Genomic DNA, 24,706 nt, shown 5'->3' on the forward strand with positions numbered 1-24,706 from the left:
ATGAGATATTCCAGATTTAAACACTAATTTCATGATTTATTTCAATGATCTGATGTTAATAGTGTTATTGGTAGTTGTGTTTGGTTGTGTTCTTGTTGTTCAGTTACTTTTCGTGTCAAACCTGGAATGAGAAGTACTGAGCATTTAATCTGGTCCTGCTACTCTAAAACTTATATAGTTCTACAGAACAGTTCCCATTTGCCTGTGGGGTTATTAAAGGCCTGTGTCTGCCTGTACAGGATCAGTCCACATTGGTTATGACAGTATTGTATTCCCAAATAATCACAATATTAATGTTCAACAAAAACTGGCCATTTTTACTACTTAAAAGTGGGCAGCTGATTTATTTGAGCAATCAACATAAAAATCTTGCATTTATTAAGTAAGCAGTACTTAAAATGATCTTTGACTGATGGCAAAAAATTAATTCACCCAAAGCAATATAGTTTGTTGGTTCAATGTAATTTCTAATGAGGTTGCCATAACTTAAAAAGACTAATGCAAACTGCTGCGTTGATTTTTTTTTTGTTGAGTCTAGACATTTCTTTTTAGAGTGTATGGTCATGAGCTTTGGGTCATGACTGAAAAGACAAGATCCCGGATACAAGCGGTTGCTGAGCTTCCTCCGTAGGGTGGCTGGGCGCTTCCTTAGAGATAGGGTGAGGAGCTCAGTCACCAGGGAGGAGCTCGGAGTAGAGCCGCTACTCCTCCACATCGAGAGGAGCCAGCTGAGGGGGCTCGGGCATCTGTTTAGGATGCTTCCTGGACGCCTCCCTGGGGAGGTGTTCCGCATGTCCCACCGGGAGGAGACCCCGGGGAAGTCCTAGGACACGCTGGAGAGACTATGTCTCTCGGCTGGTCTGGGAACGCCTTGGGATCCTCCCGGAGGAGCTGGAGGAAGTGTCTGGGGACAGGAAGTCTGGGCATCTCTGCTGAGACTGCTGGCCCCGCGACCCGGCCCTGGATAAGCGGTAGAAAATGGATGGATGGATGGAAACTAAACAAAACAAAAACACCAGCATAGAAATAATTCAAGCAGGTGCAAACAGATGCTCATTCACGTCCATTTCCTCCAGTTTCGTTTAAAGTCGCCTGCTTTGATTGGCAGATGAAACATCATTCTGTCCATTGTGAAGCTCTCCTCCAGAACATCCATCCAGTGCCCTGACCCTGACCCTGACCCTGACCCTGACCCTAACCCAACATGTCTGTTGTCATCCAGACCGTTCGTATTTAATTTGGGGAGGGTGGGCACGTAGATTGACCGGTAAATCGAGAGCTTCGCCTTTCGGCTCAGCTCCTTCTTCACCACAACCGACCGATACAACGACCGCATCACTGCAGCCGCTGCACCGATCCGCCTGTCAATCTCACCTCCATCCGTCCCGACTCGTGAACAAGACCCCAAGATACTTAAACTCCTCTACTTGGGCCAGAGTCTCTCCACCAACCTAGAGAGGGCAAGCCACCTTTCTCTGGTCGGGGACCATGGCCTTGGATTAGGAGGTGCTGATCCTCATCCCTGTCGCTTCACACTCGGCTGCAAAACGCCCCAGTGCATGCTGTAGGTCCAGGTTCGATGAAGCCAACAGGACAACAAGCAAAAAGCAAAAAGCAAAGATGAAATCCTGTGGTTCCCGAACCGGAGTGTGATCCCCCTATAGTTGGAGCACACCCTCCGGTGCCCCTTTTTTAAACAGGGACCACCACCCCAGTCTGTCAATCCAGAGGCACCGTCCCCGAGAGACGTGTCAACCAAGACAGTCCTGCACATCCAGAGACTTAAGGTACTCAGGGCGAAGGTCCCAGCCCTGAGTATCTGTTTTGTTTCCTTCTTTCCTTTTTGACACCTTTCTTCTGCATGTTTTTTTTTCCCTTTCTTTTTCTCTCTTACGGGATGGTTTTGCTTTGCTGTGACGTGTGGTGTGGTCCTGCTTACAAAGAAGATTAAATACAGAGTGTAAAAAAAAAACAAAAAAAAAACTTTTGAAGGCATTTCTAACTAATGTGCATCACTTTATTCTTTTTAAGTGTTGTTATTGCTGCTTCTCTTCATATGTCGTCATGTAATCATGTTTTTATTTAACTCTGAGGTGTAATAACAGATAAAATAAACTATACACTGCAATAGAGGATTAGAATATAATGACAGAGTTAACACTGTTTATATGTGAAATAAAAGTATTATTATCAGATTGTTCAGGTGTAACAGCCGTGAAATGAAGTGTGATTTAACGTGGAAGTGTAATAACAGGAGCTGGCCTGTGGGGGCAGTGACGCCATCAGCTGCCATTTAAACAGAAGAGGAAGAAGAAAACCGCAGAGGAAGAGTTGTGATGCTAGCTGTAGCTTAGCCTCACTGCGCTTCTTTGCCGGTGAACGTCGTCATTCTGGCTCTCAGAGTGAAGGAAATTGTCGCTTTTTCCGTGTTTTTCTGACCGTTTCGGTTCGTCTTAATGACCTCCGGCAGCTCGACTCGTTCCCGGTTCGTGTGAAGCTCTCAGCCCGGGACGGAGCTCCGGAGGCTCGGAGGCTCGGGGGCTGACTCCAGAGCGGGATGGATCTGTTCGGGGACCTGCCGGAACCGGGCCAGAGCTCCGGTGAGAGGGAGAGGGAACCGGGCCAGAGGGAGGGGGGTCCGGGCCAGGGCTCCGCGGACTGGGTCGGGGGGAACCGGGTCAGAACTCCCGGTGGGGACATCATTAGTTTGGCGCTTTTGGGTCATTTGCATCACTGCGTGAGGATGATGGAACAGTCCGTTTATCGTCAAATCGCCCAAAAGAGCTTCACAAATGGAACCTCCGAAACCAGGAAGCCACATTAAAGACGCTTTACTGAGTAAAACCCATCAGTCTGACTGAGGGAAAGTAAAGTCTCCAAAACTCAGGAGTCAAATAGAGAATGAAGTGATGGTCTTCTTCTTTCAGCTGCTGTCAAAACGCCTCCAGCAGCAGCAGAGGAAGAGAGGAGGACCAAGCGGAGCCGGGGGGAGGAGGAGGAGGAGGAGGAGGGGCACGAGGAGCAGCAGGAGCGCGGGAAGATCCAGAAAGTTTGTAAAGAAGGTTTTCACCTGTTTCCCCACAATGTCTGCCTGGCTTCTCTCCTCCAATCAGGCGCAGCGTGACGGCGGCAGGGAGTGGGGCTCTCACTGTGTGTGTGTGTGTGTGTGTGTGTGTGTGTGTGTGTGTGTGTGTGTAGGTCTCCCCGTGTTCAGAGGCTACGTGGCGGCGAGGCGTGGCGAGCGCGACGAGATGCAGGATGCTCACGTCCTGCTGCCTGACCTCAGTGTGACCTCCCTGCCTCCACATGTGTACGACTAACACACACACACACACACACACACACACACACACACACACATCAGATAAACCCAGAGGACTCTGGTGGTCCCGGGTGTGATCCCTGAGGAACGCCGCTCCTGTGTGTCGCAGGTCTCGCGTGTCGTACTTCGCCGTGTTCGACGGTCACGGCGGCTCTCGAGCTTCGCGATTCGCCGCCGAACATCTGCACCACGTTCTGGCCAAGAAGTTCCCCAACGGTGAGTCCCAACCAGCTGACGAACGCGCCACTGGTCACGGTTTAGTCCTGCGACGAGCCGTGAGTTTGGGAGGAAGATGCTCTATGGTCTGGATGTTAGCTTGGCAGCTAGCTGTTAGCCTGGATGTTGCAGGAGACCCTGAGAACATGGAGAAGCTGATCAGGAAGTGTCTGGTGGACACCTTCAGACAGACGGACGAAGACTTCCTGAGGAAAGCCTCCAGTCAGTAAGTTCCCATGATGCACTGGGAGGAGGGCGGGGGAGGGGCTTTGGCGCGGAGCCGCTCTGACGCTCGCCGTCCACGAACAGGAAGCCGGCCTGGAAGGACGGGTCGACCGCCACCTGCGTGCTGCTGGTGGACGACGTGGCGTACGTGGCCAACCTGGGAGACAGCAGGGTGAGCGCACGACACACACCGTGTGTGTCTGTTACTGTGGGTCACACTGTGTGTGTGTGTGTGTGTGTGTGTAGGCCGTGCTGTGTCGGATGGAGCAGTGTGACGGTCAGAGGAAGTGTGTGACTCTGTCTCTCAGTAAAGAACACAACCCGACCATCTACGAGGAGAGGATGAGGATCCAGAGAGCTGGAGGAACCGTGAGGTCCGGACACACACGCACACACACACACACACACACACACACACGCTCAGTCTCGTATTTCTATCCTTGTGGGGACCGTCCATTGACTCCCATTCATGTCTAGCCCCTAACCCTGACCCTTACCCTAACCCTAACCCACACCACAACAAAGCCTAACCCTAAAGAAATGTTTTTGCACTTTTACTTTTTTCAGTAACAACAACATGGTCAAGAAAACACTGTTTCTCCTACTTAGGACCGGAAAAAGGTCCCCACAAGGCACGTCGTTCCACGTTTTGCTATCCTTGTGGGGACATTTGGCCCCAACAAGGATAGAAATACGAGAACGCACAGACACACACACACACACACACACACACACACACACGCACACACATGCTCACATGACTTGTGGGCGTGTCCTGCAGAGATGGGCGTGTCCTGGGCGTCCTGGAGGTGTCCCGTTCCATCGGGGACGGTCAGTATAAACGCTGCGGCGTCATCGCCACGCCCGACCTGAGGAGGTGTCAGCTGTCGGCCAATGACAGGTGAGAGAGAGAGGCTGTGTTCACACCAAAGCATTTGGCTCGACCTAACTGACGTGGTGGAGCCGGGAGCCACAGTGTGACACGTTTTTCACGTTGGAGCGACCTGCTTGTGGGTGGAGCCGGGGCCGCCTGGAGGAGGAGGTCCGAGGTCGGCCCGGCTCTAGATGCAGTGAGAACACGGTCGCTCCCCGGGTCCAGCCAGCTTTCCTCGTTTGCCGCACTTTTGTCCGTGTGAGGCTTCCGTAGCGCACGACACGGACTGTTATTCTGAGCGCGCACGTCGAGCACGGCGGAGAGGAGAGCCGGTCTTCCTTCTGAAAGTCGGCGATTTGTACGGCCTGCAGAAAAATCATGTACAACAGAACCACCGTTCTTCTGGCTGCGTTCCGTCTGCAGAACGGAATCACCGCAGCACCGTCTGCGGTGCCTCTGCAGTCCGCTGGAGGAGGTTGCCAGATATGTCGCTCTCGCACCATAAACCTGTTTAACTCAATAGAAAGCAGCCAAACCGCCATCTCGGTTGAAAATGCACGTTAAAACCGTATTTGTGTAATTAAAAAAAAAACTTCATAAACACATCATTTCATCAACCCGTCAGACGTGTTCAAAAAAGAAGCTTGATTTGGTGGAAACCTGCCCAATCTGGCAACACAGAGCTGCTCAGAGAGCTGTTTTATGCAATTTTGGAGCTGTTTGACTTTCCTGCAGGGACGAGGTACAAAACCGTTCATTCTTCTAAAGCGTATAATGACTACATCACGTTGTTTGTTCTGTATTCTAGCAGAAGTAGAAAAATAGAATATTAAGGCAAAAACACGACAGATTTTGTTTTGAAATCACTTATTTTGGGACACGTATCGCGTTTCCTTCCGGCACCGACTTGCTTCTGTCTGGTTTGACGGTGAGAACACCATTCAGTTATTTATGAGGAGGCTGATTTACTAATTCACACTTCCCAGTAGGGGTCCTGGCTCGACTCAACTCGGTGTGAACACAGCCCAGAGAGAGAGAGAGAGAGAGAGTGTGTGTGTGTGTGTGTGTGTGTGCAGTGTGACAGCGCGGTGCTCTGCAGGTTCATCCTCCTGGCCTGTGACGGACTCTTCAAAGTCTTCTCCGCTGATGAAGCCGTCCGCTTCGTCCTGGACATCCTCCAGGTGAGACACACACACACACACACACACTCGCTTCCTCCGTCCAATGAGAGCTCTCCTCTCATTCCGATTCTCCGTCCCCTCAGGAGGAGCAGACGCAGGACGAGGAGGAGCAGCGGTTCGATTCCGCCTGCCAGCAGCTGGCCGGCGAGGCGGTGAGACGAGGCTGCGCCGACAACGTCACCGTCATCCTGCTTTCTATTGGCTACTGAGCGCATGCGTCACTTCCTGTTTTTCTAATAAAAGCGTGCAGTTCACTGACTGTGGGAATTCTGTGTTTTTGAAAGAGGAGCGGAGGCGGAGTGGACTTTTAGCATTTATTAAGAAAACGTCGGTGGGCTCCGCGCTGCTCAGGCGCGACAGGAGCTCCGGAGGGACAAAAACCAAAACAAACAAAACCATTCAGACCACCTGAGGCCGGCGGCTAACGTAGCCGCGAGCTAACGAGAGCTAGCCAAATCAAAAAGAAACACAAGGAGCCCTGATGGAAGCTAACAAGCTAACAGCCGAGGCGCTAACGAGAGCTTCCATTCGCAACATTTTACAACCACATGATTCCCATATGAACACAAGCCCCGCCCACACCGTCCCAGACGCCCCCTGGTGGCAGCAGCTGGACCTGAGAAGTGTCGGAGCCAGAAAGAAACAAACAAAAATCCTAAAAAGTGGGCGGGGCTCCTCAGAGCGGCATCCGGTTCCCCTCCACGCTGATCTTCACGGCGTGGCCCGTCTTCGTCAGGCGGCGGATGTCCGCAAAGCGACGCATCTGCTTGTCCACGCGGGACAGACCCTTCTTGACCGGACCCTGCAGGGGAGGGGGGGAAACGGCCGTTTGATCAGACGCCCAAATCTCCCGCACACCTTGAACGTGCCACAGCAGACAGATCAGCTCTGTGGACTGTTAGTTTCTCACAGCGCCACAGGGGGGCGCTCACACACCGCTGCAGCCCCACACCGAGCCACGGGGGGGGGGGGGGGGGGGGGGGGGGGGGGGGGGGGGGGCGCGCTCGCCGTGCTGCAGGCCGTGCAGGCCACTTACTGCCCCCTGCTGGCGGCGGCGGCTACAGCGGCATCCTGTTGCCCTCGATGCTGATCTTGACGGCGCCTTGAGGCCGACACAGTTTCCTCTGCTCCGCAAAGCGGCGCTTGTGTTTCTCCAGGAGGCTCAGAGACTTTTTACCTCCAGGCTGAGGACCAATCACAGCGCAGCTCAGAGTCTCTCTCTCACACACACACACACTCACACACACGCACACACACCCCCTGCCGTCTGGCTCTCCAGACCTTCTCAGGGTTCTGGAAGGTTCCAGCTCAGGTGTAACCTTCGAGCAGTGTGCTGTTCCTGACAGTCTTGAGAACATTGGGACGGTCGGGTTCTGGTTCCAGAAGGTTCTGGACCCTCCTGGTTCCTCACTCACCCTGCTGGAGTCTCCCTCCACGTTCCACTTGGGCCGGACCACGTAGTCCTTGTTGGAGGGCATCGGGACCCGGGCCCGGGCACAGAAACCAGGATCCCCGGGTCTCAGAGCTCTGTGTGTGTGTGTGTGTGTGTGTGTGTGTGTGTGTGGTGGGTGGGGGAGGGGTGACGGGGGTTGGGGGTGCAGGAGGAAGAGGAGGTTCAGGTTATCTTCAGAGCTCAGAGCTTTCAGGTGTGGTCAGCTGATCACAGGTAGACTCACTTCTCCTCTCCGGTCAGCTGCTTCTCCAGGTCCCTGCGAGGCGTCTGACCCCCCGAGCTGCACACACACACACACACACACACACACACACACACACACACACACACACACACACACACACACACACACACCACACACACACACACACACACACACACACACACACACACACACACACACACACACACACAGTTAGCTTCAGAAGTACAGGCGTGTGATTGGCTGAGGAGCGTCATGCCGTTATGACATCACAGCAGGTTAAATCCCTGCAGGACGTCCAGGAGGACGAACCGAGGGACGTCCTCACCGAGGACACACCGAGACAGACTGCTGTGGTGCGTTCAGGTGCACCCAGGTGAGCCCAGCACTCCACACGTTAGTTCAAACAGACCGACATGCAGCCTGAGGACAACCTGCTGGGTGGACAGAAGACGTCAGGCTCCTCCGTCCTCTCCACCTTCTGAGGCTGACTGAGGAGGACGAGGAGGAGGAAGAGCAGTGGTGGCAGGAGGAGGAAGAGGAGGGGTGAGAGGAGGAGGAGGTGGAGGTTAGGAGGAAGAGACTCTGAAGAGGAAAATCCTACAGGCCCTGAACTCACCACGTTCTCCAGATTCAACCTTGTCTTTCTTAAATCGTGGAACAGAATGTTCCTACTGGGTTCTACTCCCGAACCATGACCCCCCCGCTGCCCCCCCGCTGCCCCCCCTCCTACCTGAGGCGTCGTCTCTGAGGCATCTGCTGGTCCAGGTCTCTCTGCTGGCGCTCCTCTCTCGTCATTCCTTTGTAGTTTGACGTCAAGCCGAAGATCGGCCTCGACCACTCGTCTGAAAACACACACACACACGTCACACACACCTCAACTACTACAACGACACCAACACCTGAAAGCCACACAAACATCCTGAACAGTGTGTGTGTGTGTGTGTGTTCCTCACTGATGAGCTTCAGGGCCAGGTCCTTGTTGGTTCGGGACTCTTTGGGGTGTTTGTAGAGGAACATGACGGCTCTGCCGATGCCGCTGTGCTTCAGCGTCTCCTGACTGACGCTGGGGAGCTGCGGGAGGAGGAGGAGCTGTCAGCCGGAGCCCGAACCCCCCCACCGCCTCCACCCCCCCCCCATCCCCATCCCCACCCCCACCTCCTGCAGGATCCGGAGCAGCTCCTCTCTGATCCTCAGAGCAGGCAGGGATTTGTCGGGCAGCGGGCTGATCCACTCCTTGATGGCCGACATGACGCCGCTGTCGATGAACGTCTCCTTCAGGTCCTGCCTGGGGGGGAGGGGGAGGGGGGGAGTGGGGGTGTCACCTTCACAGCACCTCCTCCTGACCCCCCGCCAGAAGGAACCGGGTTCTTACTTCTTGAGGTGCATGACGACCTGCGGCAGCAGCGTCAGCTTCTTCAGCGCCGGTTTCTTCTGGCTGTTCAGCGTTCGGTCCTCCTGTCACACACACACACACACACACACACACACACGTCAGAGGCTGCACCGGGGGGCTCTGCTGTGGCAGTGGGCGGCGGCGGCGCACCTCGGCGGCCTCGGTCATCTTGGTGATCATGGCGCTGACCACGTCGTCGGCGTCGCTGATGAAGGTGCCGCCGTCGCGGTGCCTCCTCTTGCGGCTGTTCATGGCCTTCCTCCGGGCGAGCATCAGGTCGAAGTCCGACATGTAGCTGGTGCTGATGGGAACCCAGAGAAACAACCACCGTCAGCGGGGGGCAGGCGGAGCGGAGACGGGCGGGGGTCGCCACGGAAACGCACTCCTGGCCGCCGCGGTCCACGCCCTCGTCGGAGTCCGAGTCGTCCTCCGGCTGCTGCTGCTGCTCCTTCGCCTGTTTGTCCCCCTCCAGGTCCTCCTGGTTGAAACCCTGCAGGGGAAACCGCAGCGTCGGTTTCCATGGCGACCACAGGAATCGGACACAGTCAAAACACTCAGCATCCGTTTCCATGGCAACCAGGGAACTCCGATACAATCAGAAAACACTAAGCAACAGCTTACCGTGAACTCCTCCTCCTCCTCATCTCCAGACTCTCCAAAGATGTCTGCGATAATTTTCCTGTACACACACACACACACACACACACACAGTTGTCAGATGATGCGTACGGTTGCCGTGACGACAGGTTTGGCGGCGGACTCACTCCTCCTCGTCCCCGGACTCGCTGTCGCTGCCGAACAGCGCCTTCTCGTCCTTCGCCGCCGCCGCCCGCTCCTCCTCCTCGCTGCCGCTGTCGGAGCCCAGCTCCCGCAGTTTGGCCGCCAGAGCTTTGTCCGGACCGCCGGAGGCGCCGTCGCTGTCCGAGTCCTCGTCGTCGGACACGGCGCGAGTCCGCTTCGGCGCTGAGACGGAGACAGACGGGACGGACTGAGAGGTCTGCTGAGGAGCAGCAGCGAAAAAACCTGCTGAATTCATTTACCTGGTTTCTCCTCGTCTTCCTCACTGTCTGACAGGACGGCCGTCTTCCTCTTCACTACACACACACACACACACACACACACACACACACACACACACACACACAGCTAGATGTAATAAACCATGTTTCAGTGTACTGACATTTAACCATTCAGATGGAACCCGCTGTAGAGCCCCGCCCACTGTGTGCCTGGGGCAGTTAGCGTTGAGCTGTTAGCATGGGGCAGTTGGCCTGGGGCAGTTAGTTGGGTGTAGTTGGCCTGGGGCAGTTAGTTGGGTGTAGTTGGCGCAGGGCAGTTAGTTGGGTGTAGTTGGCGCGGGGCAGTTAGTTGGGTGTAGTTGGCCCGGGGCAGTTAGTTGGGTGTAGTTGGCCTGGGGCAGTTAGTTGGGTGTAGTTGGCCCGGGGCAGTTAGTGGGGTGTAGTTGGCCTGGGGCAGTTAGTGGGGTGTAGTTGGCGCGGGGCAGTTGGCGCATACCTGGCTTGTCTCCGTCTTCGTCGCTGTCGTCTCTCGTCTTCTCCTGCTGCTCTCCATCGCTCCCCGCGGCGGCGGCCTTCTTCCCTCGCTCTTCCTCCTCATCCTCGCTGTCCGACTCCATCACAGCCTTCCACTTCCCCCCTCCCCCTCCCCCTCCCCCTCCCTCTCCCTCTCCATGTCCGTCCTGTTTCTCCTCGTCCTCAGAGTCCATCTGCGCCTCCTTCCTCCGGGGGGCGCTCTCCGTCTCAGAGTCACTGTCTCTGTCGGACGCCGCCGGTTTGGCGTCCCGGTTGTCGGAGTCACTGTCCGCGGCCGCCGCCCGCCGCTCCTGTTCCTCCTCGTGCTCGTCCTCCACGTCGGAAGCGGGCGCCGCCTCCCGTTTCCTGGGCGCCTCCTCCTCCTCCTCCTCCTCGTCCTCGGAGGCGCTGACCCGGCGCTTCACCGGAGAGTCGTCGTCGCTGTCGGCGGGCCGCGGGCCGTCCGAGCCCGAGTCGCTCCGGTCGCCGTCGTCGTGACGACGAGGCCGGGGGGCTTCGGCGTCCGAGTCGCTCCGGTCGTCGTCGTCGTGGCGACGGCCCTCGGGGGCGTCGGCCTCCGAGTCGCTGTCGGCCCCTCGGGTCGGGCGCTCCGCGGCGTCCTCGTCGTTACTGCCGTCATCCTGAGAGGGAGAAGCCTCAGTCAGACACACACACACACACACACACACACACACACACACACACACACAAAGAGATGCTCTCTGACCTCAGACAGACGGCCCTCGCTCGCCCCGTCCTCGCCGTCGGACCCCCGGTGTTCGTCCTGGACCGGCGTTCCGCCGCCGTCGTCATCTACGAGACAGAAGACGCCGCAGCTGAGTCGCTGAAGAGACACTTCCTGAAAAGTCTCAGATCCAGACGACTGCAGCTCCAAAACTACCCGGGAATAAACGTTTGCCTCATTTTCAATCAGATTTTCAGTTTTTAAAAGAACACACACACACACACACACACACACACACTGACAGGGGTTTCAAAGGCATCCACAAGTGGATGTAGGACCGTGTTCGATTGCCAAGGCTGACAGGTCACTACTGAACATGACCTTTGACCCTAACGCATCCCAGAAAGAGGGTGTGGAACAGGGAATTCCCTCACACACACCTCCTGTATCCGGAGCACTTCCAGAAACTTTGAGCAAAGTTTACAAACATGGTAAAGTTAGCATGATGCTAACACACACACACACGCACGCACACACGCACAGCGCCTCCCAGGCAGCTAAACATTAGTCAACACTAGTCAGATTAGTTCTATCAGGGTCAGACTCGGTCAGATTTCTCCCGGGTCAGACGGGTTAACGGGTTAAACCCGCCGGCTGCTCATGAGCAGGTAACCCGCGGTGAGCTAGCTAAAACAAAGCGGGGGAATACCGGAGCGGCTCCCGGACATGAAGTCGTCCTCCTCCCCGTCCATGAGGGCCCCGGAGCGGCTTGTGGTTCCGGCCTGGAGGCGGGAGGCGGTGAGCGGGAGGCTCTCGGAGCTCTGCGGCCCACAGAGGAGGCTTGAACCGGGGAAGAGGGGCTGAAAGGGGGCTAGCGATTAGCTGTAAACCGAGGGCGGCCGGGGCAAAAATGGAGGCTTCGCTTCAAGTGCGCATGCGCACAAGCATGTGGCGCATGTTGGTACGCAACAGGAAGTGAAGACCAGACGTGTCAGAATAAAGCTCATTTCCAGGTGGATTTACACTCTATTTACATCTGACCGCATATTTGCATGATATGAATGGGTCTTTAAAACGCTTCGTTCAGTTTCAGTGAAACATTTTTAAAATAATTAAACGAGTAATAACATGCTGTTTTACACTTTTTGACCCTGTAGTGACTTTTTCTATATTTCACTGTGTGTACAAGAAATATGTAAATTAAGTCAAAGGTAGCTACTTATTTTGAATGATTAGATTGTAATTTAATCAAAGTATTAATCAGACTAACAGCACGTGAAGACCAGATCTCTGTTGGGTTTATTATTATTATTATTTTTTTAAATCTTTGATCAGATTTTCTCTCGTGTTCTTCTATGTTGTTAGTCATTTTGGTATACAGTGAATGTTGTTTTTCTACTTGCCAAGAACGGAGTTCACTGCAGTAAATGGAGAAATTCTTGTCCCTGATATTACATGCTATTAATGAGTTCAAAATGAAACTGAGTTTTAAAAAAATTGCGTATGACAACACATTATGAGATTTAATGTTGCAGCTCCTTCTGTTTTAATTATCCCTGTTTGCTTTTTGTGCTACATCTGATGTTTCATCGTTACTGGCTAATCCCCGGTGTTGTTCCGATGTTTTCACTGCCTGGTCAAAAAAAGAGTCACCACCAAAAAGCACATCCCGAGGTGTTCAGAGGTCCTGGTCTGGACTCTGCTCCCCGAAACGCTCTTTCAGCGAGAACGTTAAATTCTGGGAATGTCTCCTTGGAATATGGCCATGGCATCAGGCAAGAAAAGACACGTTGATGGAATGGTCTGCTCATTCAGGTAGTCAGCTGACCTCTGACCTGAGACCAACCTAAACCCCCTTGCGGTAATTAGACAATTTGCTGAGTTAAATCCATGTGGCGACTTTTTTTTTTTTTGGCCTTGTTGTTTGTGCCTTGACAGGAGAGAAGATTAGTTTAGTTGTTGTTGTTTTTTTTAATATTCAGTCTCTTTTATTCTCTTTTTATTAGCAAAAAACAGTACACCGAGTATACAAATTAAACATAACAGTACAGTGAGAGAATGCTAGACAGTATGTACAGTAAAAATTGCATTATACAATATCAAATATATGAAGTTTTGCACAAATATTAACAGTAGTCATCGCTTTTTTTGTTAATAGACTTTTTAAGGGTTGAGACATAAAATAATGTGTCACTGTGAAAATGTTTGAAATTGGGTTTAGTGTTTGAGAATTTACAATTATGAATATAGGATTTAGCTAATAATACTAACAGACTAATCATAAATACAGCGTCTTTCTCTTCATGCTCTCTAAGATTAGTTTAGTTTTGAAAAGTCTTCCAGCTGCGTTGTGACGTATTTCTCATGCGACGCACACGCTGAGATTCACGCGTGTTTCCGAGACCCGGACCTGGAGCGAGCCTGAGAGAACCAGAGACACCTGGACCCGGAACGACCCGAACCCAGAGAGACCCGGAGCGACCCGGAGCGCCCGGGAGATGGAGGAGCGCGCCCGCCTGTGCTCCGTGTGGCTGGGCTCGGAGACCGGGATCCTGAAGGGGGTCAGCGTGGCCCGGAAGCAGGCCTTCAACTTCTGCAACAGCAGCCACCTGAGCCGGGACCAGGAGGTGCGGGTCCTGGCCTGGGCCGACCCGGACGAGAGCGAGCTGCTGCTGGGCTCGGTGGACGGCTCCGTCAAGACCTTCAGCCTGGAGAAGGGGGTCTTCACGGACACGCGCCGCTGCGGGGACGCGCAGGACGGCTGCTTCACCGGGCTGGGCGCGCTCCCGGGGGGCGCGCTGCTGACCTGCGTGGAGCGCGGCGTCGTGCGCGTGTGGCGCGAGGACAAGTCCGAGCCCGTGACCGAGCTGAACGCGGGCGCGAACGTGTGCAGGATGCGGCAGAGCCCCGTGAACGCGCAGCGCGTGGCCACCGGGGGTAAGGAGAACGGGCTGAAGCTGTGGGACCTGGAGCGGCCCGGGGGGCCCGTCTTCACCGCCAAGAACCTGCGGGACGACTGGCTGGACCTGCGGAGGCCCCACTGGGTCCGGGACATGGCCTTCATCCCCGACTCCGACAAGGTGGTCACCTGCACCGGACACCACCAGGTGAGCCGGGGTCGGGTCCAGGTCCTCGTGATCTGAATCCAGGTCCAGGTCTAGGTTTAGGTCCTAGTAATCCAGGTCCAGGTTTAGGTTCAGATCCAAGTGACACAGGATCAAGTCCAGGTGCAGGTTCTAGTGATCCAGGTCTAGGTTCAGGTCCAGGTCCCAGTGATCCAGGTCCAGGTCCCCTTCAGCCGTTCAGTTCAGTTAAAATCCTCTTTTCTCTCTGGTCGTTGATGAATCATTGTTAAAGTCATAAATACCCACAATGCACCTGGAGTCGCCCTCAGTGAAACAGGAGCAGGAATCAGACCGGGTGTCGTGCCGCCGTGTTGCTGACGAGTTGCTCTGGCTGTTGCAGGTCCACGTGTTCGACCCGTCCACCCCTCAGCGCCGGCCCGTGCTGGAGGCGGAGTTCGGCGAGTATCCGCTGACGGCGCTGGCCCTGCCGGCCGCCGGCGGCGCCGTGGTGGTGGGCAACACGCACGGGCAGGTGGCCGTGCTGGACCTGCGGAAGGGGCTGGTGCGCGGCGCCCTGAAGGGGCTGGCGGGCGGCGTGCGGGCGCTGCAGTGCCACGCCTCCGCCCCCCTGGTGGCGTCCTGCGGCCTGGACCGCTTCCTGCGCGTCCACAGCCTGGACGACCGGACGCTGCAGCACAAGGTCTACCTCAAGTCCCGCCTCAACTGCCTGCTGCTGTCCCGGCGCCCCCTGGAGGAGGCGGGGGCGGGGCCAGGGGCGGGGCCGGGCGAGGTGAAGGAGGAGCAGGACGAGGACGACGAGGTGTGGGCGGCCATGGAGCAGGTGGAGGAGGAGGCGGGAAAGAGAAAAGCAGAAGAACCGGAGACACAGAAGAAGACGAAGAAGAAGAAGAAGAAGTGAGGAGCCTGTGGGGCGTTCAGGTGCCAGCAAAGTGTGGGACATTTTGAAACTTATTTCCTGAGATGCACCTGAACGCCTCACACACACACACATCTGCCGCATCGAGAAAACAAACTGGGACTTGAACGCAACACAACCATTCATACAAACTGGTGTGTGTGTGTGTGTGTGTGTGTGTGTGTGTGTGTGTGTGTGTGTGTGTGTGTGTGTGTGACGTCGCTCTGGTCATGGAGAATAAAACATTCTTCAGTGAGTTCAGTGGTTTTATTGCACGGCTGTAACTGAATGAAATGTTACAACAGCAGAGAGAGACAGCAGCTGTGGAACTCTTCAATCTGGTCCTAAATGCAGACTTCAGTCTCGGTTCTACTTAGAACCTCTTTAGAGTTAGTTCAGTTTTTCTATCGCGTTCAGTTCTAACGTGTTTCAAACTGTTAATGAGGTGAAACACCTCTTCATATCCCAGAAGAGCTCTGAGCAGGTTCTAGATAATGTTCTACAAGACGTTTTCTCCTCCTCACGTCTGTAAACTGTTCTCACATCTGGAGAACGTCTCAGTGGAACAATGTAACATTTAGTGGTAGAAATTCTATTTTACGAGCCGCCGAACACCTAAAAATAAACTTTTTATGGACTTGTAACATTTTTGTCTAAAGTTAGCCTGAAGCTAAATCTGATTAAATGTGACCTTTGACCTGATGAGGTTTTCTGCATTAGTTTGTGATGGGAGGAGCTCCTCCGGAGGTTCACCGGTTCTAGATCGACACGCTGCCGCTGGAACTGACGTTTAGAAAAACATTCCAGGAAACATATTGAGCAGAAACTGTTCCAGAAATCTGAACTCGGAGGTTCACTTCCTGACTCTGTTTTGTCGTCATGGCAACCAGAGCCGGCTGCTGATTGGCTGACGGTGGAATAAATCACAGTGGTCAGCATCTGTAACAGGGTTAGTAACGGCTGACGTTTCCCACAGTGCTCTGGGCCCTGAACGCACCACAGCTCATTCCTGGGTGAGTCCACCGTTACCACGGTAACCTGCAGCCTCCTCCCCCTCCTTCTCTGGCCCCTCCCCGGCCCGGCTGAATTGCCTCCGGCTCAGTCTGTCGGGGTCGTGGGACGCCATGTCGCTGAAGTCTCGGATGATGTCCTGGAACGTCTCGTCGTCTCCTGAGGAGACAGGACGGGGGACAGGTCAGCGCGGGGCGTTCAGGGTCTCCCGACACGGCGGCGTGGAGTCCCACTGACCGGCAGCTCCGAACACCTCCGAGTCCCTCATCTCCTCGTTCATCCGAGCCATCCGCAGCCTGGGAGGGGGGACGGGGGGGACAAGTCAGACCGAGCTCAGAGACGCCAAGTCCTCTGTCCACACAGCGTCCCGCCTTGTCTGTCCTCGGTCCTGTCTCTCCAGACTGGCATTTACAAACCATTTGTCCACAAACTGAAACAACTGGCGTCGACAGATTCTCAAAATTCCGAGGGTACCTGAATGCAACGCGAGTCAAGTCAGCCTCGTCTAAACCGAGAATTTCCTGGAAGTAAAACTACGAGTGAGTAAAACAAGAAGGAAGCTGCTCGACAGCTGACCTTCCAACCGCTGACTTTGCTTCATGTTTAAGATCAAACTCCCACTGACACACACACACACACACTCACAGCGTGACGATGTCAGCGTGGGCCGTCTCCATGGCGATGGCCAGAGGGTCCTGGCCCCTCTCATCCGCAGCGTACTGATTGGCTCCTCTCTTCAGCAGCAGACACACCTGCCTGAGACGGCCAATCAGAGTGCATGGCGTCAGCCGTGTGTGTGTGTGTGTGTGTGTGTGTGTGTGCGTGCGTGCGTGCGTGTGTACCCGGTGTGTCCGGCAGTGGCCGCAGTGTGCAGCGCCCCGCGGCCCCGCAGGTCCCGGTGGTTGACGTTGGCGCCGTTGAGCAGCAGGAACTCGCACGCCGCCAGCGAGCCCTGGCGTTAGTGACGACACGTTAGCAAGGCGGCCACACCCCGTCGCCGTGACAACATCGGCGGAGTCCCGCTCACCCCGACGGCCGCGCCAATCAGCGCCGTGCGGCCCTCCTCCTCGCCGACGCTGCCGTTCACCTCGGCGCCCCCTGCCAGCGCGGTCGCCATGGCGACCAGGTCGCCTGCCTCAGCGGCCCGGTACAGCCGCAGCGACGCCTCGTCCCTCCGGAGGCCCGACGGCCGCACAAACCGCTTCTCCACGTACTTCTGTCTGATCCACGCCTCCTTCTGCGCCCTGGCCGACACACACACCGATCAGACACTCGGCGGCCGGCGGACGCCTCGGGGGCGGGGCGGGGGGCGGGGCCTCACCGCGGGCTGCCGGCTCCGGGTTTGACTCCGCCCTCCTCCGAGCAGCGCGCCTCGTAGATCTGGTTCATGACGTCGTTCCCCAAAACACACAGCAGCTGCAAAGAACACAGGTTCGATTCCTCCAACACACATCCAGGCTGGGTGTGTGTGTGTGTGTGTGTGTGTGTGTGTGTGTGTGTGTGTGTGTGTGTGTGTGTGTTACCTTGAGCTGTTCAGCCTCCCATGAGTCCAGAGTGAGAGATCGCACTTTGGACAAATGAACACCGAGACTCCTACACACACACACACACATACACACACACACACACACACACACACACACACACATACACACACACACACACACACACAAACATTACATGTTGTGTTGCGTAGTTACACAGTAGTGTGGATGTGTAGTGTGGTTGTGTGGTTGTGTAGTTGTGTACCTGTGTATCCCGGAGCACTCGATGCACATGGTCACTCCCAGGTTGACGGAGGCCCAGCGAGGCTCCGCCTCCTGGCAGTCGCAGCACCTCTGGTTCCCGGACCCTCTCAGGGCCACGGCCAGCACGGCCGAGGCCCGGGAGGCGGGGCCGGGGCTGGGGGCGGGCCCAGCGTCCCCCCCACACTGGGGAGGGGGGGGCTCTGCGGGCTGCACACAGGAACAGGTTCGTTAGTCTGGTTCCGTCGGTTCTGGGTGCGGAGCCGGGGGGAAGCTGTGATTGGTGGACGTGCCTGTGTGGGCGGAGCCTCCGCCTGCTTCCTGTAGGCCAGGTCGATGCTGCCCTGCAGAGCGCCGAGCCAGGAGACCTTCAGCTGCTCCGAGTCCGCCTGCAGAGCACAGCATCTACAGAGACAGGCCGGAGGTCAGGGGTCACAGGTCAGAGGTCTGGGTCTGTCCTCTCTGGGAGTCAGGAGAACCGACACGTCCGACTCACTTCTGCACGGAGAGCAGCTCGAAGCAAAACCGCCGGTCCATGTTTTCCATGGATTTCACAGCACAGAGCCGGAGATCCTCAAACAGAACTACAGCGTCCTCCTGCAGGGACACGGGAGAGACACCTGAGAGACACCTGAGAGACACCTGAGAGACACCTGAGAGACACCTGAGGGACAGCTGAGAGACACCTGAGGGACAGCTGAGAGACACCTGAGAGACACCTGAGAGACACCTGAGGGACACCTGAGGGACACCTGAGGGACAGCTGAGAGACACCTGAGAGACACCTGAGAGAGACCGAACAGACAGCTGAGAGACACCTGAGAGGCACCTGAGAGACACCTGAGAGACACCTGAGAGAGACCTGAGAGACACCTGAGAGTCAGCTGAGAGACACCTGAGAGACACCTGAGAGAGACCGAACAGACAGCTGAGAGACACCTGAGAGACACCTAACAGACACCCGAGAGACACCTGAGAGACACCTGAGGGACACCTGACGGACACCTGAGGGACAGCTGAGAGACACCTGAGAGACACCTGAGAGAGACCGAACAGACAGCTGAGAGACACCTGAGAGGCACCTGAGAGACACCTGAGAGACACCTGAGAGAGACCTGAGAGACACCTGAGGGACAGCTGAGAGACACCTGAGGGACAGCTGAGAGACACCTGAGAGACACCTGAGAGACACCTGAGGGACACCTGAGGGACACCTGAGGGACAGCTGAGAGACACCTGAGAGACACCTGAGAGAGACCGAACAGACAGCTGAGAGACACCTGAGAGGCACCTGAGAGACACCTGAGAGACACCTGAGAGAGACCTGAGAGACACCTGAGGGACAGCTGAGAGACACCTGAGGGACAGCTGAGAGACACCTGAGAGACACCTAACAGACACCTGAGAGACACCTGAGAGTCAGCTGAGAGACACCTGAGAGACACCTGAGAGAGACCGAACAGACAGCTGAGAGACACCTGAGAGACACCTAACAGACACCCGAGAGACACCTGAGAGACACCTGAGAGACACCTGAGAGACACCTGAGGGACAGCTGAGAGACACCTGAGAGACACCTAACAGACACCTGAGCGACACCTAACAGACACCTGAGAGACACCTGAGGGACAGCTGAGAGACACCTGAGAGACACCTGAGAGACACCTGAGGGACAGCTGAGAGACAGCTGAGAGACCTGAGAGACACCTGAGGGACACCTGAGGGACAGCTGAGAGACACCTGAGAGACACCTGAGAGACACCTGAGGGACACCTGAGGGACAGCTTCAGTGTCGCTCGCGTCGCCGCTGTGGTGCAGAGACCTGATTTCACCACAAGGTGTCGCCATTGCTCCATCCAGCTCTTCACTTCACATCTTTCAGTTTTAGACAACTCAACTGCTTCAGCGTCTCTCGCTCACCTTGTGTGACTTCCTGTACGTGAGCTGGTTGTCTCGGAGCGTGAACCAGCACCTGGAAAAAGGAGTTCGGGGTTAAAAACAGCTCACGGGGTCAAAGGTCATCTGCAGTCCGTAGGGATCAGGTGGTTTCCGCACCGTTTCCAGGTTTTAGGTTTCCTCCTGGAGCGTTTGAACAGGTAACCCTGGATGATGTCGTCACTGCCGGGAGCCGGGCTGACCAGCGGCTCGCCAGACGCATCCTGAACACACACACACACACACAATCATCATCATCACACACACACACACACACACACACACACACACACACACACACACACACACAGACGGTTACTTACTCTCTGCTGAACAAGCAGGTGTGTGTTCTCCAGTTCCTTCCTCTGGGCTGCACACTCTGCAGACAGCTGTGATAACTGAAGGGCGCGCACACACACACACGCACAGTCAGCACACACCGGAAATTACATGTGTGAAGTAAGTAAGTAAGTAAGTAAAGTTTATTTATACAGCACCTTTCACAGACAAAAAGCCACAAAGTGCTTCACAGCATACATAAATAAGACAACAATTAAATACACATACATAAATAAGCAACACTAAAAAATGTGAAGGTTTGTGAAATGTGTGTGAAGGTTAGAGGTCAGGGGTCAAGACCTGAGCTGCCATGGTCTTCATGGTGGGCTCCAGGTCTCTGAGAAGGTCGAAGCCTTGGTGAAAGAAGGTGAACTGAGCGTGGACGAAGGAGAAGATCTGAGGGGAGGCACGCACACGCACACACACACACACACACACACACACACACAGTATTATACTGCAGCTTCTTACGAGCATTCACATCACACTGATTCACTGAAGCTAAAGCGGAGGCTACCGTGGAAGCTAATGCCAAAACTACCACCAAAGTGAGAGTTGAAGCAAATGCTAAAGCTAACACTGAAGCTAGAGCTAATGCTGAAACTACAGTCACTGCTGAAGCTAAAGCTAATGCTAATGTGAAAGCTAAGGCTGAAGCTAAAGCTACCACCAAAGTTAAAGCTAACGCTGAAGCTAATGCTAGCGCTAAGCCTGAGGCTACAGCGTGGTGTTGAGACTCACAGAGTTCAGGATGTCGATCCTCTGCTGAGTCTTGAAGGTGTTGAGCTGAAACAGAGAGACAGCGGTGAGTGGGCCTCCCCCTGGTTCTGACCTCTGACCCCTGTGGGCTGGCTCTACCTGCAGACAGTAATCCAGGGCAAAGTGCTGGTAGCATTTCCGCGTGGCGAGCAGCAGGTGACTCGCCCGCTCGCCGTCTGCCGCTCTGTGTCGGGACACCTGGGCGTTCTTCGCCGCCGCCGTCTCCAGGTCCTCCCCGATCCGCAGGAACTCCCGCCGAGTCTCCGCCAGCTGGGGGAGGAACCTCCGGGACACACACACACACAAACACACCGTCGTCACGGTCGTCAATGTGAGCGGCAAACAGTCAATCAGAGAGCAGGACTCACTGCGTGCAGAGGTTGGAGAGCTGCTGGCTGATGGCTCTCTGTGTCTGATCGAACAACATCTGAGGACACACACACACACACACACACACACACACACACACACACACACACACACACACACACACACACACACACAGCTTTGTGGGTTTTTGGAGCACGGCAGTGGACCTGACACGGAGCCCTGAGGCACTCCGGCGGTTGGGGACGGACCATGTGGTCACGCTGTGACGGACTCACCGTGTGGAAGCTGAGCATCTCCTGCAGACCCTGATGGAACTGCTGCAGACAGGTCTGAGAGAGGAAACCGGGTCAGAGGTCAAGGACACTCAACACACACTGAACACTACTACTACACACCACACCGTACACACCACACCGTAGGACACAGAACGCTGCAGTCCTGCTCATCACTATGGAGACGCAGCACTCCACTGTACCGTGATGATGCTCTCCGCCCTGTGATTGGTGGAAAGTTCTGCCAGGCCGCTGAGGAACAGCTGATTGGCTGCATTGTAGACGTGTCCCGCCTCCACCATCTTCCCACACAGCTTCATCACCTGGTTGGTTGGAGACAGAGCGCATGGACCAATGAGCAGCGAGCATTCCTCCACAGTCACAACACTACAGCACGAGAACTACAGTCAAAGTAAAACAGAACTAGAACCACAGTCACAGCAGTACAGAACCGGAAATGCAGCCATAATACTACAGCACGAGAACTACAGTCATGGCGCAACACAACTAGAATAACAGTCATAATACTACAGAAATAGAACCACAGCCAAAATACAACAGAAGTGGGACTACAGTCATATTGGTACAGTCACATCACTATAGTACAAGTATAGGTACATATAGTATAAGTACATATACATATAGTGTAAGTACGGTCATAATACAACAGAACGAGAACTGCAGTCAGAACGTCACAGTTTCAGAACAGGGGTCACCATGTCAGCAGCACAATCAGTGTTGTGTTGTGTTGTAGTTTACAGTGTGACTGGTGTTACAGGTGTTACTGGTGTTACTGGTGTTACAGGTGTTAGAGGTGTTACAGGTGTTACAGGTGTTACTGGTGTTACAGGTGTTACTGGTGTTACAGGTGTTAATGGCTCCAGCGGTCTGGTACCTTCTCCAGCGTCCTCTCCAGCTCAGAAACCTCACTCTCCATCTGATCCAGCTTGATTCTGAACAAACACAGAAAGCCGTCAGAACCTCTGCGCTCGCGCACTGAGGTGTACCTTCTGCGGCGCGCGCGCTCACCTGAACTCAGGCGAGTCCATGACGCACTCCTCGAAGTCCAGCATGGTGACGTCACGGCGCCTCCGCTTTCCCACTGGGTTCAATAAAGTTCATACGAAACTCATTCCGGCGTCCGCGAGCTCAGAACAGAACCGTTAGCTTCTGTGTAGCATCCCTTTAAACCGAACCGTTAGCTTCTGTGTAGCATCCCTTTAAACCGAACCGTTAGCTTCTGTGTAGCATCCCGTTAAACCGAACCGTTAGCTTCTGTGTAGCATCCCGTTAAAACGAACCGTTAGCTTCTGAGAAGCATCCAGTAGAATTAATCGTTGAACCTGTTCGCTCCGCTGCTGTCATCCTCCGTTAGCCTGCCGTTAGCACGAGGCTTCTTTCTTATGTCTGTTTGTTTGTTTACCGGGCTCAAACTTTCCCCACAGCCAGCTCGGCCGTGTCACGGAGGGCAGAGGCAGCGGAGGCCGTGCCCGGACCGCCGTCTGTCGGCCATGCTCGGAATAAAACCGCAGTTAATCGTTGTTTGTGCGGTTTTTGTCGGTGACAGCTGTCTGCCGCCTGCTGTTGTTGTACCTGTTGCTAACCGACCGCTCGGGAGACATCCGGCTCGTCTGAGCCAGTCAGCGGGGAGACAGCGACACCCAGCGGCGTCACTAGGAACCGCAGCCTGACCCGCAGTGGGTGGTACTGATCTCACTGTGGCAGGTTCGAGTCAAACAAACACAACAAGAGCCAACAAAAGTCATTCAATTGTTTTTGCTTTATTAAAATTCAGGCATAAAGAAGCAAATTCAGCAGGTTCCCATGGTAACATGAATTTTATGCTATTAATCTCACATGTCTCAATTTGTTTATCTGCAGTCTCAGTCTATCTGTTTATCTTATTCACACACGCAGATAAAAAAAATTATGTTTAACAATACACACAATGTTGCATAAAAACTTTATTCGTCAGATTATTTTCCTAAGTCGAGAATGTAAATACAATCTGATGACTCCAGAACCGTGGTAGATGTTTCTCTGACCTCTCCATTTCATCGTGACCTCTCGATCTTCACTCACATTAAATAAAGGAAAATGTTTGATCTCGTCACTGTTTCTGTCTCACGCGCCAAGGCGGCGTGGCGTCCGGCCAGGGCGTCACCATGGAAACCTGCCACCAGGGTCAGGGGGGTCACCGAAGGGGTCGGTGCAATGGTGCATTCAGGTGAAGTCTGTTAAAGCTGCCAATTTTTACAGTCAACATTTAAAATTGTGGAAATTAACGTGAAGGAAACATTTTGATGTCAAACAAAAAATCTTATTTGAAAATCCAAAGTGGAGTTTGAAGAAATGAAACTACGCAGCTGAATTAGTTCCTTGAGTGAATATGTGAAATATAAAAGTTTTCATGTTATTATATATTGTTTTTGTTGTAGTCTGAAAAGTTTAGAGAACAGAAAAATGCATTTCAACACTTTCAGAAGAAAGTAGAAGCTCAACGTGGATTTTTTTTAGAAGAAAATGTCAAAATCGTTGAAACAAAAAATTGCAAGAAAAAAATCAGTCTAATGGAATCATCAAAAATAACCAAAACAAACTGAAAATGTTTCACAAACAAATTGAAAAAGAAACAGTGGAAAAAGTTAAGTTACTGAAGAACAAGAAAACACGGTTCCACTTTTTGACAGCTCAGAGAAAGACCTTAAAAAGAGTACAAGGAGTGAACAGTCGCGTCGTCACAGTGCTGAAAGGTTTTGTTGCTGTGAAACAAAAGAACCCGTCTCTGGTCCTCTTCGTCGGGCTTATGGGATGTACAGAGCAGCACCTGAATGTACCATCTCGAGAGGGCGGGGCTTGAAGCTGGTGGGCGTGGCTACGTGTTTGCCTGTCCTGCGTCTGGGAGAAAACCAACAAACCAAAGTTCATTTCATGGAGATTTAGTTTTTACCAACGCTCAGTGAAGGCACCACACCTATCCAGGGGGTGGAGCTCTCTGAAGGGCGGGGTCTCAGCGGAAGGGGCGGGGCCTATCCTCGACTCATAGGCAGACGGCTCATCCCGATCCGGTCGATGGGAGGCGGGCTCACTCGTCGCCGTGGTAACGCCACTGCTTTACTGTGAAGAGGCAGAGTTTGGTTTGAACCAGGCTGACGCCCGGAAGCCCCGCCCCCTCAGGTGAGCCCTCACCTCTGCTTGTTAGGCGACTGCTTGGTTTCCATGGAGCTCACCGACAGGCGGTCCAGCGG

The 24,706-nt window shown here is 54.2% G+C and overlaps 6 protein-coding genes across 11 annotated transcripts in view; 3 read left to right on the forward strand and 3 right to left on the reverse strand.

Annotated features, from left to right (window-relative positions):
- Positions 1 to 24,706, forward strand: part of LOC115400121 (P2Y purinoceptor 14-like) — a 234,482-nt gene that overhangs the window by 76,359 nt on the left and 133,417 nt on the right. The window lies entirely within an intron of this gene.
- On the forward strand, positions 2,320 to 6,077 carry LOC115400117 (integrin-linked kinase-associated serine/threonine phosphatase 2C-like). 4 transcript variants are annotated; one of them, XM_030107780.1, is made up of 10 exons: positions 2,320 to 2,600; positions 2,928 to 3,062; positions 3,199 to 3,310; positions 3,432 to 3,538; positions 3,671 to 3,764; positions 3,848 to 3,935; positions 4,010 to 4,137; positions 4,545 to 4,664; positions 5,714 to 5,818; positions 5,902 to 6,077. In XM_030107780.1, exons 1-10 carry the CDS (start codon positions 2,558 to 2,560, stop codon positions 5,972 to 5,974), a joined length of 1,005 nt encoding a protein of 334 aa, XP_029963640.1. In that variant the 5' UTR covers positions 2,320 to 2,557; the 3' UTR covers positions 5,975 to 6,077. The 4 variants fall into 4 exon arrangements, with proteins under 4 accessions (XP_029963640.1, XP_029963638.1, XP_029963639.1 ...); XM_030107778.1 differs by having other exon boundaries at positions 5,737 to 5,818; XM_030107779.1 differs by having other exon boundaries at positions 2,928 to 3,053; positions 5,737 to 5,818.
- On the reverse strand, positions 6,119 to 12,001 carry LOC115400102 (protein IWS1 homolog). 2 transcript variants are annotated; one of them, XM_030107756.1, is made up of 16 exons: positions 11,796 to 12,001; positions 11,129 to 11,214; positions 10,385 to 11,042; positions 9,910 to 9,963; positions 9,634 to 9,832; positions 9,491 to 9,548; positions 9,253 to 9,359; positions 9,020 to 9,170; positions 8,849 to 8,931; positions 8,632 to 8,761; positions 8,430 to 8,547; positions 8,207 to 8,318; positions 7,908 to 7,964; positions 7,495 to 7,551; positions 7,234 to 7,345; positions 6,119 to 6,620 (listed from the first exon to the last, which is right to left on the reverse strand). In XM_030107756.1, exons 1-16 carry the CDS (start codon positions 11,836 to 11,838, stop codon positions 6,495 to 6,497), a joined length of 2,151 nt encoding a protein of 716 aa, XP_029963616.1. In that variant the 5' UTR covers positions 11,839 to 12,001; the 3' UTR covers positions 6,119 to 6,494. The 2 variants fall into 2 exon arrangements, with proteins under 2 accessions (XP_029963616.1, XP_029963617.1); XM_030107757.1 differs by lacking the exon at positions 7,908 to 7,964.
- Positions 13,469 to 15,763, forward strand: LOC115400113 (WD repeat-containing protein 74-like). The gene is made up of 2 exons (XM_030107772.1): positions 13,469 to 14,193; positions 14,552 to 15,763. The coding sequence occupies exons 1-2, from the start codon at positions 13,585 to 13,587 to the stop codon at positions 15,068 to 15,070; spliced, it is 1,128 nt and encodes a 375-aa protein (XP_029963632.1). The 5' UTR covers positions 13,469 to 13,584; the 3' UTR covers positions 15,071 to 15,763.
- The window catches only part of LOC115400105 (arf-GAP with coiled-coil, ANK repeat and PH domain-containing protein 3-like), an 18,439-nt gene continuing 9,059 nt past the window's right edge, over positions 15,327 to 24,706 (reverse strand). Inside the window, exons 2-22 of one of the 2 annotated variants that reach the window (XM_030107763.1) lie at positions 22,488 to 22,560; positions 22,354 to 22,411; positions 21,662 to 21,781; positions 21,462 to 21,515; positions 21,225 to 21,283; positions 20,956 to 21,139; positions 20,839 to 20,883; positions 20,398 to 20,493; positions 20,082 to 20,156; positions 19,879 to 19,982; positions 19,744 to 19,795; positions 18,320 to 18,420; positions 18,117 to 18,228; positions 17,828 to 18,033; positions 17,602 to 17,671; positions 17,400 to 17,494; positions 17,106 to 17,322; positions 16,921 to 17,030; positions 16,724 to 16,834; positions 16,316 to 16,374; positions 15,327 to 16,237 (exon numbers count right to left, since the gene is read on the reverse strand). In XM_030107763.1, the coding sequence (XP_029963623.1) occupies positions 16,071 to 16,237; positions 16,316 to 16,374; positions 16,724 to 16,834; positions 16,921 to 17,030; positions 17,106 to 17,322; positions 17,400 to 17,494; positions 17,602 to 17,671; positions 17,828 to 18,033; positions 18,117 to 18,228; positions 18,320 to 18,420; positions 19,744 to 19,795; positions 19,879 to 19,982; positions 20,082 to 20,156; positions 20,398 to 20,493; positions 20,839 to 20,883; positions 20,956 to 21,139; positions 21,225 to 21,283; positions 21,462 to 21,515; positions 21,662 to 21,781; positions 22,354 to 22,411; positions 22,488 to 22,531 (2,139 nt within the window). In that variant the 5' untranslated portion in view covers positions 22,532 to 22,560 and the 3' untranslated portion in view covers positions 15,327 to 16,070. Of the gene's footprint in view, positions 16,238 to 16,315; positions 16,375 to 16,723; positions 16,835 to 16,920; positions 17,031 to 17,105; positions 17,323 to 17,399; positions 17,495 to 17,601; positions 17,672 to 17,827; positions 18,034 to 18,116; positions 18,229 to 18,319; positions 18,421 to 19,743; positions 19,796 to 19,878; positions 19,983 to 20,081; positions 20,157 to 20,397; positions 20,494 to 20,838; positions 20,884 to 20,955; positions 21,140 to 21,224; positions 21,284 to 21,461; positions 21,516 to 21,661; positions 21,782 to 22,353; positions 22,412 to 22,487; positions 23,066 to 24,706 lie in introns of those variants that run through there. The other variant, XM_030107764.1, reaches the window with a different exon arrangement.
- Positions 24,104 to 24,706, reverse strand: part of ostn (osteocrin) — a 1,147-nt gene continuing 544 nt past the window's right edge. The window contains exons 2-4 of the mRNA XM_030107796.1: positions 24,648 to 24,706; positions 24,433 to 24,575; positions 24,104 to 24,356 (exon numbers count right to left, since the gene is read on the reverse strand). The exon at positions 24,648 to 24,706 is cut by the window's right edge and continues 171 nt beyond it. Coding sequence (XP_029963656.1) covers positions 24,488 to 24,575; positions 24,648 to 24,706 — 147 coding nt within the window. The 3' untranslated portion in view covers positions 24,104 to 24,356; positions 24,433 to 24,487. The remainder of the gene's footprint in view (positions 24,357 to 24,432; positions 24,576 to 24,647) is intronic.

This window comes from Salarias fasciatus, chromosome 14, assembly GCF_902148845.1.
Source record: "Salarias fasciatus chromosome 14, fSalaFa1.1, whole genome shotgun sequence".
NCBI lineage: Eukaryota > Metazoa > Chordata > Actinopteri > Blenniiformes > Blenniidae > Salarias > Salarias fasciatus.